The following is a 15,079-nucleotide window of genomic DNA, read 5'->3' as shown; positions in this document are numbered from 1 at the left end:
ACATGTATAACCTGGCTTGTTTACTAAAGTTTGAGATGTTTTGTGTACGTTGGGGTGTCTGTGCGTTTGAGTTCACTCTTGGTGCCATTCAAAGCAAAGTTTTCCAGTTACTTTTCCCAGATGTCAAAACACTGAATGGTGTTTATGCTCGGTGTCAGACTGGACAGTCACTTTAGATTACAAAATAGAGATTAATTTAAATATAATATAAATATAAAGTGAATAAAACCAGATGAGGTGATGGTTATGGTTTACAGGTGGCTCGAGGATGCATTGGGTAGTGCAGTGGTCTCACAGCAAGAAGGTCCTGGGTTCAATTCTCTGGCCGGGCGGTCCGGGTTCTTTCTGTGTGGAGTTTGCATGTTCTCCCCGTGTCTGTATAGGTTTCCTTCCGCAGTTTAAATATGTGCACTGAAAGTGTGTGTGTGTGCCCTAAAATGGACTGGCGACCTGTCTGACATTTTTCCTCCTTTTGTCCAATAAATCAGACCCAACATGGTGACCCTGACCAGGATAAAAGAATGAATGGATGAATAAATGAGGCTAATTTATTTTTCTTTCTCTGGAGTTTCTGTTCTGGTTTTTTATTTTGTCTAAACCCAAGGTCGATCTGTTTCCCACTAATAAAATAAATAAAGGAATAGAATAAATGAGGTAAAGTGGTGGGGGGGTTTGAGTTTGCAGGCAACACAAGGTTACAAAATGTTTTATTTATTTTTAAGCCTTTTCATTATTGGGATGATTTGATGAATAAGTGAAGTGATAGTATTTCATGTATTTTTTATGTTGTGTTGCAGTTAGCAACGTGGGATTCAGAACACGGCCTGAACGGAAGTTTGAAGGAGAGTCGGATCGAGAACGGCATGCAGGGGGTCACGGTAAAAGTCATCACACTGCTGGTGAGAGTCGTGGTTTTATTATTTGAGTCTGTTTCACCTCAGTCATTCAATTTATGGAAATAAATGTTTGGTTTTTATAAATCTGATAAGTAAATGATGAGCTCAGTCATATTTTTATAACTGTCATCCTTTCTGGTTTTGACAGGGAATGATAAATTTATAAAACCTCATTTGTTCATATAAAACTGGATTTAATGATTTTAAATCTTTGATATGATGATGTGGTGATGAAAACATGAAACAGCTTCAACTTTCCAATCACTACAAAACCTTTACCTGTAACATTCAGCTCTCTCAAATGTTATAATTATGATATAATCGTTTAGCAACATAAAAAACTGTAGAGTACAGCAAGAATTCTAAACTAAAAATGATTTGTTGATTCGGCACGTAAAGCCATATCTCATATATTCTTTCTGTTAGTGCCGTTGCTTAGTGGAAGTTTTTTTCTTCTCTTGATGCATGCTCAATAATCCAGATACACAAATCCACAAAGTTGAATCAGTTCATCTGGACACAAGTTTGTTGTAGAGATACGTTTCGCCACTCATCTAAGTGACTTCTTTAGTCTGAGCTGGTGGTGAATAACCCCAACCTTATATGCAGTTGATTTGCATAACGACTGATCACCGCCCATTGCATAACAATGAAACCGGTGATCAGGTCCATATGCAAATCACAATGACCTTTAATTACAGTGGTCATGTGTGCCTTTCACACATGAGTGGGATATAGCTCCTATTACAGCGTTGTAAGATGGTGAGAGATGTACTTTCTGGCCCCCTCCTCGGTTCAGGGATGGTCGTTCCCTCTTCACATAGATGGCCTCTTGGACTCCTTGTTCAAACCAGCGTTCCTCCTTGTCAAGGATCTGTACATCGTCATCATTAAATGAGTGGCCGCTGGCTTTTTTCTTGTTTTTCTGTTTTTTTTTCTTGTTCTCAGGGCTGCTCGTGTAGAAACAGATCCGTGTGTAGATGACGGGCAAATCTGAACCTTGACTGGATTTTTCTGGAGCCACTATTTGATTTTTCAGTGTGTAGAGTTTGAGTTTGTGTAGACAGAGCATCCGGCCCTTTTCTTTATTATAGAGGAACAGTAAGGAAACACTTTAAAAAGTGATAGATTAAAATATTAAAAATATTATTTAATAAAAACACTCTGAATTGTGTATCTCTATCCTGCTAATTAGTTTTATATGTGATATATATTATTATTAAAATATTATTTAATAAACACACTCTTAATTGTGCATCTCATCTGCATGTGGATTAGTTTTAGAAGTGATAGATTTAAACATTAAAAATACTATTTCATAAAAAACACTCTTAAAAGTGCATCTCTAATCTGCTGAATAGTTTTAAAAGTGATAGATTTAAATATTAAAAATATTATTTAATAAAAATACTCTTAATTGTGAATCTCTAATCTGCTTATTAGTTTTATATGAAACAGATTTAAATATTACAATTATTATTTAATAAAAACACTCTTAATTGTGCATCTCTAACCTGCTGAATAGATTTATAAGTGATAGATTAAAATATTAAAATATTATTTAATAAAAACACTCCTAAAAGTGAATCTCTTACCTGCTGAATAGCTTTATAAGTAATAGATTTAAATATTAAAATATTATTTAATGAAAACACTCCTAAAAGTGCATCTCTGACCTGCTGAATAGCTTTATAAGTGATAGATTTAAATATTAAACATATTATTTAATAAATACACTCCTAAAAGTGCATCTCTTACCTGCTGAATAGCTTTATAAGTGATAGATTTAAATATTAAAATATTATTTAATAAAAACACTCCTAAAAGTGCATCTCTAACCTGCTGAATAGCTTTATAAGTGATAGATTTAAATATTAAAATATTATTTAATAAAACACTCCTAAAAGTGCATCTCTAACCTGCTGAATAGTTTTAAAAGTGATAGATTTAAATATTAAAAATATTATTTCATAAAAAACACTCTTAAAAGTGCATCTCTAATCTGCTGAATAGTTTTAAAAGTAATAGATTTAAATATTAAAAATATTATTTAATAAAAACACTCCTAAAAGTGCATCTCTAACCTGCTGAATAGCTTTAAAAGTGATAGATTTAAATATTAAAATATTATTTAAAAGTGCATCTGTATCCTGGTGAATAAGTTTAAAAGTAATAGATTTAAATATTATTGAAAATATTATTTATTTAAAAAACTCTTAAAAGTGCCCGCTGAATAATTATTATTAAAATATTAAATTAATTCATTAGAATATTATTCAATAAAAAAAACACCTTTAAAAGACCGTCTCTAGCCTGCTGAATAATTTTAAAAGCCATAAATGTAAAAACATTTTAAAAAATATTTAATAGAGTCAGACAATCATCTCCTGCCCCCTGTCAGTTTTTGGGGGATCCAACGAGGGCTTGCGCCACCCCAGTTTAGGAACCAAATGTTTATTATTATTATTACTATTAATTATTATTAATATTATTATTATTAATTATTATTGTCATTATTATTATTATTATTATTATTAATATTATTATTATTGTATTATTTGTATTATTATTATTTTTATTACTATTATTATTATTTTATTGTTTTTATTATTATTTCTACTATCATTAATATTATTATTATTGTTATCATTAGTATTTATATTATTATTATTTTTATTATTATTATTTCTATTATTATTATTATTAGTAGTATTATTGTCATCATTATTATTCCTATTATTATTATTATAATTTTTATTGTCATCATTATTATTTCTATTATTATTATTATTATTATTATTATTGTCATCATTATTATTTCTATTATTATTATTATTATTATAATTTTTATTGTCATCATTATTATTTCTATTATTATTATTATTATTATTATTATTGTCATCATTATTATTTCTATTATTATTATTATTATTATTATTATTATTTTTATTGTCATCATTATTATTTATATTATTATTATTATTATTATTATTGTCATCATTATTATTTTTATTATTTTTATTATTATTATTATTATTTATATTATTATTATTATTATTATTAATATTATTTATATTATTATTAATAATATTATTTCTATTATTATCATTAATATTTATATTATTATTATTATTTATATTATTATTATTATTATTATTATTATTTTTATTATTATTATTATTATCATCATCATGATTATTAATTTTTTACATTTATTTTTGCTCCATATAGGAGGATCCGTTTGTAATGGTAGCTGAGAACATACTCGGGCAGCCCAAAAGGTACAAGGGATTCTCCATCGACGTGCTGGACGCCCTGGCTAAAATCCTGGGCTTCAAATACGACATTTATCAGGTAGCAGACGGCAAGTATGGAACTCAACTCCCTAACGGTTCCTGGAACGGTATGATCGGAGAACTCATCAGCAAGGTAAGAACTTCAGGATCTTCTCACCAGTAATAAATATAGCATTCTTATACCCTGTGTGGATAAAAGTATGTGGACACGCCTTATAATTACTCATTCTGGGTGTTTCTGCTGTAAAACCGCTTACGTGGTTTCCACAGAGAGCCGACGTGGCGGTGTCGGCCATCACCATCACCCCGGAGCGGGAGAACGTGGTGGACTTCAGTAAGCGCTACATGGATTACTCGGTGGGAATACTGATGCGTAAACCTGAGGAGAAGATCAACATCTTCTCTCTGTTCGCGCCCTTCGACCTGGCCGTGTGGGCGTGCATCGCCGCTGCCATACCCGTGGTCGGAGTTCTGATCTTCCTGCTCAACCGCATGCAGTCCCTGCGCTCCCAGAATCCTCCTGGTGCCTCGTCCATGTCCAACTCCTTACACAGCGCTGTGTGGATCGTGTACGGTGCCTTCGTACATCAGGGTAAGTGCTCCAGGTTCTGAATAGATCTTCATTTGTGGCAGGTGTAGCCTTGTGGTTAATGAACTGGACTAGTAGTCAAAAGGTTGGTGGTTCAAGCCCCACCACTGCCAGGTTGCCACTGTTGGGCCCTTAAGCAAGGCCCTTAACCTTAAATTGCTTAGACAATATGCTGTCACAGTACTGTAAGTCGATTTGGATGAAAGCATCTGCTAAATGCTGAAAATGTAAATTTATTCATATGTTACCAAAAGTATGTGGACACTTGACCATAGGGTATGTTGGACATCCTATCCCAGAACCATAGACCCAGGCTTGAACAGCCTCCAGTCTTCCAGGAAGGCTTTCTGTGGGAATTTGTGCCCATTTAATCGAAACAATTGGAACGTCAGGCACTGGTGTTGGACAAGAAGGCCTGGCTCATAGTCGACATTCCAGTACATCACAAAGATGTTCATTGGGATTGAGGTCAAGGTTCATTCATTGTCTGTTTTACCACTGCGTTATCCTATCCAGGGAGTGGGTCCGATTCAGTGGGCGAAAGGTAGGAAACACCCAAGACATGGCACCGGTCCATCACAAGTCAAACACATCTACACACTAAGGGCAACTTTGTATCTTCAATTCACCTCACTTGCATGTCTTTGAACTGTCGGAGGAAACCGGAGCTCCCAAAGGAAACCCACACGTACATGGGGAGAACATGCAAACTCCACACAGAAAGGCCCCTTACCGCTCCACCTGGCAATCAAATCTAGGACCTTCTTGCTGTGAGGCGACAGTGCTACCCACGGAGCCAATATTCAAGTCAAGTCAAGTCAAATTTATTTATATAGCGCTTTTTACAATAGACATGGTCTCAAAGCAACTTTACAGAATCCAGGACCGACAGACCAAAAACCCCTGTTGAGCAAGCCGAGGGCAACAGTGGCAAGAAAAAACTCCCTTAAAATTACAGGAAGAAATCTTGATAGGAACCAGACACAGCAGGGACCTCCGTGCTCTTTGGGTGGCCAGTATTATAATTATTACAGTGGAACCTTGATTTAATGGACCTCCATTTAGGATTTAACGGACAAAATCTGGAAAATCAAATGTCCAGTCAGATTGTTTAAAATTCCCACGAGAAGCGTACCAAGACCAGTAGTTCAGTAATCGTCCACTAGCCAATGCAAGTCTCTCTGTTTAGATGAGTGATACACTTTGTTTTGCCAGGAGGCTCGCTTCGTTCTTGCCTTTTCTCAGTGTTTTATGCTTCATTTTTGCAACTTCTAGTGCTTAGTTATGGCTAATGGAAAGACAAAGGAAGACAAGGGAAGTGGTAAGAGTAAGGTCTAGGTATTGCTGAAAAGCAAGGTAAATTAAATGTCTTCCCAGTAGTACAGTGCACCAGTTTTAATAGTTATTTACAGGTTTTACATGACATGTTTACGTATATATGTACATTGTTTGTTTTACTGTGTATCATGTGTGCATGTTTAGCATTTTTGTGGACCTTAGTGTTTTTGTATATTTTTGCACACCCTGGAAAAAAACTTTGTGGTTGCATCAGCTATGAGAGAGTCCCTATCCGGCTTAATATCCCACTCTTATCTGAACAACAGGCCAATCGTTCTTCATGTGGCCGCTTAGCCCAGCCCAGCTGGCAGGCAGGGCTGAGACTTAATACAATGTGATCGAGATCCCAGCTCTGGTGTCAGCGTGTGTTTTTACCGCTGCGCCACCTGAGCAGCATATTATTATTATTATAATTATTGTTATTATTATTAATTATTATTAATTATTATTAATTATTATTATTATTATTATTATTATTATTATTATTATTATTATTATTATAGCAGATTTATCAGGGGTGTACATTGTACTAAATGCTCTATGCTTGTTTAAAATAAATAAATGAAGCACATTTCCACGAGACGCTCACGTCACAGATCTGAGTGAAGCTGTGAGGTAACAAATTAATCACGCTCTGATTAACAAGTGCTCTTTGTTCTAGGAGGAACAGTTAATTAGTGTTCTCTCTCTCCCTCTCTCTCTCTCTCTCTCTCTCTCTCTCTCTCTCTCTCTCTCTCTCCGCTCAGCATCCATCACAGTTCTGTGATGATAAATCTTCGTTAGCCGACAGGTAGCTCTGACCAGGCGATATGATTAGTTGAAGGTTATTTATTTTATTTTATTATACATGTAGGGCTGCATGTATTCATAGCTATGTACTGGTATCATTCCAGTTAACATCGGTAAACAGTATAATAATAAATAACTACTGCATATTACACCAATCAGCCTTGTTTCTACACTCACTGTCTATTTTATCAGCTCCACTTACCATATAGAAGCATTTTGTAGTTCTACAATTACTGACTGTAGTCCATCTGTTTCTCTACATACTTTTTTTTCTCTGCATACTTTCACCCTGTTCTTCAATGGTCAGGACCCCCACAGGACCACCACAGAGCAGGTTTTATTTAGGTGGTGGATCATTCTCAGCACTGCAGTGACACTGACATGGTGGTGGTGTGTTAGTGTGTGTTGTGCTGGTATGAGTGGATCAGACACAGCAGCGCTGCTGGAGTTTTTAAATACCGTGTCCACTCACTGTCCACTCTATTAGTCACTCCTACCTTTTTGGTCCACCTTGTAGATGTAAAGTCAGAGATGATCGCTCATCTATTGCTGCTGTTTGAGTTGGTCATCTTCTAGACCTTCATCAGTGGTCACAGGGCGCTGCCCACAGGGCGCTGTTGGCTGGATATTTTTGGTTGGTGGACTATCCTTAGTCCTGCAGTGGCAGTGAGGTGTTTAAAAACTCCAGCAGCGCTGCTGTGTCTGATCCACTCATACCAGCACAACACACACTAACACACCACCACCATGACAGTGTCACTGCAGTGCTGAGAATGATCCACCACCTAAATAATACCTGCTCTGTAGTGGTCCTGTGGGGGGTCCTGACCATTAAAGAACAGCATGAACGGGGGCTAACAAAGCATGCAGAGAAACAGATGGACTACAGTCAGTAATTGTAGAACTACAAAGTGCTTCTATATGGTAAGTGGAGCTGATAACATGGACAGTGAGTGTAGAAACAAGGAGGTAGTTTTAATGTTATGGCTTGTTGCCTAGCAACTACTTTGGGGTGGCACGGTGGCTCGGTAGGTAGCACTGTCGCCTCACAGCAAGAAGGTCCTGGGTTCTCCCCGTGTCTGTGTAGGTTTTCTCCCACAGTCCTCCCACAAGACTGTTGGAGGTGAATTGGTGATAAGAAATTGTCCATGACTGTGTTTGACATTAAAACTTGAACTGATGAATCTTGTGTAATAAGTAAATAATACGACCCACAGCAGCTCTGTGTTGTGCTTTGTTGTCCAAAACTGTGATGAAGAAAAGTGTAATAACATATTTACACTTTGGGCTCCAAACTTTTGGGCGTGTCTGGAACTTTATGTGAGGGTAGCCATACCAGGGTTTTCTGGAGGTGCCTTTGCGGACGCCTCACCCACCTGAAAGGCAAAAAACACCAAAAAAATGATGATCTCAGCTATCTCAGTGAGTACAGACACACCAGCTGCATCTATTAGCGCCTGGCGCCCGTCCACCCGAGTCGACAGGCAGTAATTAAATCAGGTGTGTCGTCGTCCCGTTGGTCCTTGTGTCCATCTAATCTTTCCGATGACAGATTGGTACGGGCGCAACGAGGTGCTGCATCTAATCCATCGCAGCTTCTTAACATATAGTCAGGTGCCAAGTTTAGCACGATGGGTCACATCAACAATGCGCCGCCGCACCCAAACAACCTTCACGGATGGGTCTGTTGGGGTAACAGAGGTGATTTAATGCTCTTATTATCCAGCTGCAGACCGATAGCCGGCCGTTAATTAGAACTCAGTATCACCTTTGTTTGCCCCACTGGACCCATCGATGAAGATTAGCCCTGTGGATCGGTGCATAACAAAATGTTAATGATAAGATATGAGGCATGTGGAACACAGGTGCCAGTGTCAACAGTCGAGCAAGCTTCATATTGCTATCAGCCCCTGCTTTTGTGCTTTCTTTGTCTTTTTAATTTTTTCATTAACAAATTCATGAATTCTAAAAATGTGAACAATAACAATAATATAGTAAACTAAAATAATAATGAAATAACAATAATATAATAACATAAAAACAATAATATAGTAAAATATAATAATAATAAAATAATAATAACATAACATAAAATAACAATAATATAATAACATAAAATAACAATAATATAATCAAATATAATAAAATAACAATAATATAACATAAAATAATGAAAAGACAATAATAAAATAATAATAATAATAAAATAATAATACTATAATATAATATAATAAAATATAATAATAATAAAATAACAATAATAATAAAATAACAATAATATAATAACATAAAATAATAATAAAATAACAATATAATAACATAAAATAATAAAAAAAACAATAATATAATAAAATAAAATAATAATAAAATAATAATAAAATAACATAAAATATTAAAATAACAATAATATAATAAAATGTAATAATAATAATAAAATAACATAATAACATAAAATAATAATTAAATAATATAATAAAAATGAAATAACTAGAATATAATAAAATAATAATAATAATAAAATAACAGTAATATAATAACATAAAATAATAAAATATCAACAATGTAATAAAATAAAATAATAATAAAATAATATTGTAATAATAAAATAATAAAATAACAGTAATATAATAAAATAACAATATAATAACAAAATAATAAAATAACAATAGTATAATAAAATAAAATAATAAGAATAATATAATTAACATAAAATAATGAAATAATTATAATATAATCAAATAAAATAATAATAAAATAATAATATAATAACATAAAATAATGAAATAATAATAAAGTATAATAAAATTATAACAATAATAACAATAATATAACATAAAATAATGAAATAACAATAATATAATAAAATTTAATAATAATAAAATAATATAATAACATAAAAATATTTCGATAATATGAAATAAATTGGTAAGGATTTAACCTTAAGGGTAAAATTAAGCTTGTGACTAGCTAACCGACATGCTACATAAGCTAACTGCTAACCTTGGTCAGGGTAAGAGTTAGTGCACTAACTGGACAATGTTTAGCACAGCTGAATGCAGAGTAACATAATAATGTGACTGTTAGGTATAGTAAAGGATCCATAATGATACTGGTGTACAGGACCAGTCCAGGTGCACCCTGTGGTGCAGACACTTCTGTTCAAGATGATATTGCGCTATACATCCTGCTAAAATTGTTCAAGAGTGATTTGATGAGCACCAGGATGAATATGAGCTACTTCAGTTTTCCAGAGTGCAGACTGTTAAGTAGATCTCATTTACATGTTTGGCATTTAGCAGATGCTTTTCTTCAGAGTGACTTACTGAAGAGCTTCCTCAGTAAACATTTCCTTCCTCTAGTAAGTAAACAACAATCCAAGGATACAAATCTGCTGAAACCCTGTTAGAACATATAGAAATATAGAAATTAATAAAATGCTATAGAAGGTTAGTAAGTGCATAAGCTTAAGTGCTGTTGAAGACAGTGAGAGACGCAGATGTTCAGACAAACAGGAGAAGTTCGTTCCACCACTACAGAAAAGAGTCTTGATACCTGTTGTCCTCGAGTTCTGGGTGGAAGCTCAAGAAGAGCGAGAGAAGCCGTTCAGTTGGTGCAGCAGTAAAAACACACGCTAGAATTAGAGCTGGGATCTCGAATACATCGTATCTGCCGGCTGGGCTGAGCAGCCACATAAACAGTGATTGGCCTGTTCTTCAAATAGGGGTGGGGTATTAAAGCCGGATAGTGTTTCTCTCATAACTAATGCAATTACGACCTCTACTGGTTGATTGATGGCGCTTGCACAGAGACGGGAAAAGAGTGCTCTCAGGGTGTGTCTCTCTGTATACAGTGCTGATCCGCATTGCACTCGTCAAAGTGTAGGTGACAAGATGCATACGGCTGCTGCCCACGTGTCGGGGGGTGGGTTAGCGTTGTTCTCCTCAATCAGAGCGGGGATCGGCATTGGTGGAGAGGAAGCATGACGCAGTCGGGCAATTGGACGCGCTAAAAGGGAGAAAAAAGGGGAGAAAAGGCATAAGCAAAATATATAAATATATATAAAAAAAGAAGAGCGAGACAAGTGGCTTGGAGGTTGCGTGATGCACAGCGGGGTTTAATGAGTTCTAAAAAATCTCCACACCGTTCAACCCGTAAAGTGGTTCCTCACATTCTAAAACGTTCATGCCATACAACTAATGGAGCCTAACATTACGCAAAGCTAGTGAGTGGAATATGTTTTTATCAGTTTATTGGAAGGGAGGTTTAAGCATATCTGAATATTAGGGATGGGGGGAGGAGGGCATGTCAGGTTTTAATCTATAACAGCATCTTCAGACTCCTGGATTGTTCCAGGGTTCTGGTTTTTTTTTCCCATCTTTTTTAAGCTGACTTCACATTAAAGCACTTTTACCATTAAGCCCTGATCTGCTTACATGTACGTGTTGTATCCTCACAGGTGGAGATTCAGCCGTGGGTTCGGTGGCATTAAGGATCGTGATGGGAAGCTGGTGGCTCTTCACGCTGATCGTGTGTTCATCCTACACGGCGAACCTTGCTGCGTACCTCACCGTGTCTCGCATGGACAACACCATACGGTAAGTCGCTCTCTACCTGTACTCATATTGATCAGCACTGAGAGCTTCCTGAAGATTAAAATGAACGTGTCTCATTCACACCTATTCAGATTTAGTGACGTCCCGTCACTTCCACCCCAACAATTACAGTTTACATTTAATGTAACGTTATTGTTGTTAAAAAAAACATAGTATTTTATATTTTAAACATTATTATTAATATGGCGGCTTTAAACCAATGAAATACAAATAATTTCCAAAGGAGGACAAATACGTCTGTCCAGGCATTGTGCCGGACTGCGGACAGACAGAAACCGGACGTATAGACACCCAAGGCTAGGACTGTTAAGGCTAAGGCTGTTACTGGCAGTAAGTTCCCACTTCTGAGATTTATTCATCAGCTTATAATGATTTTCATGTTGGAAGTGATTGGCTCAGGAGATAAATGTACCACCTTTTTCATTCAGAGTTTGATAGTAATACTTGGTAAGTCCTTGTTTTAAGTAAAGTTGGTAACCAAATAAAGGAGTGATTACTAAATGTATAAAATTAAAATTAACAACCAATCAGTTTAAACCATTCAGTGATCTTTACTTTACAATTCAAGGAGTTTTTATTCATTCACTTACTGTCTGTTTTACCAACGCTTTATCCTGGACAAGGTCACAGTGTGTCTGATTCATAGGACGAAAGACAAAGACCCCAAACAGCAAGCCAGTTCATCACATGACACACACACACACACACTTGGGGCATTTTTTTAGTAGTTCCAATTAGCACAACTGCACGTCTTTGGACTTGTGGGAGGAAATCGGAGCACCTGGATGAAACCCACACAGACGGAGAGAAAATATGCAAAGGAATCTGGCTCCTCAGTCTTCTTGCTGTGAGGTGACAGCTCTACCCCCAGCGCCACTGTGCTCTCTGAGCTTTTTATTATTTTCCCTTTTTCATTTCGTCCAGAAACTTTTTCTGTCTCTGGTTTTCTTTTCGCTGATCCATGTGAGAGCCTCAGCAGGAACCCCAGTCTGGTTTCTTTTCTGTGCTGCTGGGCGCTACATGCCACCATTAACACAAAGCTAATGTGCCGTTCGTTCAGTCTCAGCCTTAATTGCAGGAATTTTATTTATTATTATTTTTAATTGTTTTATGTCTGATTTCCCGGAATATTTTGGATGTGCTGAGGCTGCCTCTGCAGTGCCGCTCTCTCCTGTCATTGTCCTGATTTATTGATGATGCCGCTGTTTTGGAGAACGCCCCCCGGGAGAAGTTTTAATCATCCCTCTTTCTGTGATTTGATGAAGTGAACGAGCGTGCCCATCAGCCGTAATGAACTGATTGAAATGCAGTGCCGACGCCAGGTACACTCGCCAAAACAGCCGGGAAATTAGATCAACTCTGTGCCTCGACACACAATCGAAAAAGGGCCAATCAGTGCTGAAGTGGAACGGAAATATGATTTACAATTATGATTTACAAACAAAGATCCCCTGACTTGCTGATTCTAATGAGCAAAGGAGCTCTCCATCAGGAAACAAACCGCAGGAGGAAAGGAGACCCGACGGTGCCGGACTGACCGGACACTTAGGATACAAATTGCTTAGTCTGAGGGAGGAGAAGGCAGGGAGGGTGTAGCCGCAGGCTCCCACTGTACGGCCGAGCGCTGGCACAGACGGCAGAAAAATATGTAAATAGAAGCGTGTTCCTCTGTACATTTACATTTTATATTTATAAGTAGGACCTTACTGAATTAATGGGAAAATGTGCTTAATTTCACAGCAGTCATTAAATTACACTCATATTTTTAAAAAGAAGCTACAAAACACTAGGGCTGCCACTAACAACTATTTTTCTATCGATTAATCTATTTGACTATTTTATCGATTAGTCTATTAATCTAAATGAGTAATTTTCCTTTAAAAAATGTAATTCAGAATCTTATTTAAGCTTCTTTTATTTTAACAACAAACTGTACGGCATAATAATATGGCACAAAACTAAATGTAAACAGGGTTTATGTCCATATTATCAAATTCTCAAGTGCTCCATATTAAACAAAGTGCAGCACGTGTTTATGGCATTCTGTACACAAAGCAAAGTGCTTAAGCTTATAGCAGAAATAAAGTAGTTAGAGGTGGACACGTCTCATTAAGTCCAACATATAGTAACGACAGAATGAGCCCAGATTCTACCCTACACATTCACTCAAAATGCACTTCCAATTGTAAGCGATGTAAACAAAGTGGTAAGCGTAAGGTGTATTTATATTAAAAGCTTTTTGCGCTTTGATCGCTGCGGCAACCGCAAAAATCACGAGCCCAATAGAGCAAAGTGCGCGGTGCGTGTGAATGCGCCCTAAACTGAACTCGCTAAGAAATACGGTGTTTCAAGATCTCCGTGATTAAGAAGCTTAATGAAACAATATCAAAGTAAAATGTGCCCTAACTGAACTCACTAAGAAATACGGTATTCCAAGATCTTAATGTAAACCTAGAACATCCAGCGATGGTGCGAGGCTTCATGTTCTGTCCCAAATACAAAAATACTTGAAACTACGTGTTTTGACCCCCCCCCCCCCCCCCCCCTCCCTTCCCCCCACATCCATCCCACATCTACAGGATTGGTTGTTAGTTTTCCAAACTCAGTTACCCGAGTCGTGTTTTTAGCTGCTTTACACTTCGACATCTTGGACTAAGCGATTGCTAACTGAATTGCCGTAGGATTGCTAGGACGCCTCATAGTGCAAATTAACCAGTAAACGTGAGACACTTGAATGTTACATGAATGAAAAACGTTAAATCGTTTAATACAAATGTTAAAGTTAGAATTTTACAGCAAATTGCAGATTACACAGAAAAGGCTCGTTTCACGGTCTGTGATGTGGTTTTCTCGGCTGTGAATTTGGTAGGGATCTAATCATAACATTTAGCAGATGATTTTATCCAAAGCGACTTATAGTACTATGACAGTATCAGGGGCGTAACTACCTGCGTCCTGTGACCACTGATAAAGATCTAGAAGATGAGCAACTCAAACAGCAGCAACAGATGAGCGATCGTCTCTGACTTTACATCTACAAGGTGGATTAACTAGGTAGGAGTGTTCAATAGAGTGGACAGTGAATGGACACGGAATTTAAAAACTCCAGCAGCGCTGCTGTGTCTGATCCACTCATACCAGCACAACACACACTAACACACCACCACCATGTCAGTGTCACTGCAGTGCTGAGAATGATCCACCACCTAAATAATACCTGCTCTGTGGTGGTCATGTGGGGGTCCTGACCATTGAAGAACCGGGTGGCTGATCAGTGTATTTATGAAATTTGTTAAGGGGGCCCAAAAATTTTTTTTGCACTGGGGTCCATGAGCTCCTAGTTACGCCACTGGACAGTACACGGTCTAAACAATTAAGGGTTAAGGGCCTTGCTCAATGGTCCAACAGTGGATAACTGGCAATGATGCGGCTTGAACCAGTGACCTTTCGATTACCTGCTACAACTCTCCTGTACGTGCTGAGACTCTTTTTCTCTGTACAGTTTGATGTCAAACCTTCTCCTTTGATATGTTGTAAAAAGAAACTGGATGAAAAATC

At 36.7% G+C, this 15,079-nt stretch overlaps 1 protein-coding gene across 1 annotated transcript in view; it reads left to right on the top strand.

The window, feature by feature from the left end:
• grid1b (glutamate receptor, ionotropic, delta 1b) overlaps positions 1 to 15,079 on the top strand; it is a 447,082-nt gene that overhangs the window by 400,058 nt on the left and 31,945 nt on the right. Inside the window, exons 9-12 of the mRNA XM_063003856.1 lie at positions 798 to 899; positions 4,128 to 4,325; positions 4,463 to 4,784; positions 11,365 to 11,503. Of these exons, the coding sequence (XP_062859926.1) occupies positions 798 to 899; positions 4,128 to 4,325; positions 4,463 to 4,784; positions 11,365 to 11,503 (761 nt within the window). The remainder of the gene's footprint in view (positions 1 to 797; positions 900 to 4,127; positions 4,326 to 4,462; positions 4,785 to 11,364; positions 11,504 to 15,079) is intronic.

Source organism: Trichomycterus rosablanca, chromosome 10, assembly GCF_030014385.1.
Source record: "Trichomycterus rosablanca isolate fTriRos1 chromosome 10, fTriRos1.hap1, whole genome shotgun sequence".
NCBI classification, from domain to species: domain Eukaryota; kingdom Metazoa; phylum Chordata; class Actinopteri; order Siluriformes; family Trichomycteridae; genus Trichomycterus; species Trichomycterus rosablanca.
Note: the sequence above shows the minus strand (reverse complement) of the source record. Positions and strands in the feature narration are given on the sequence as shown.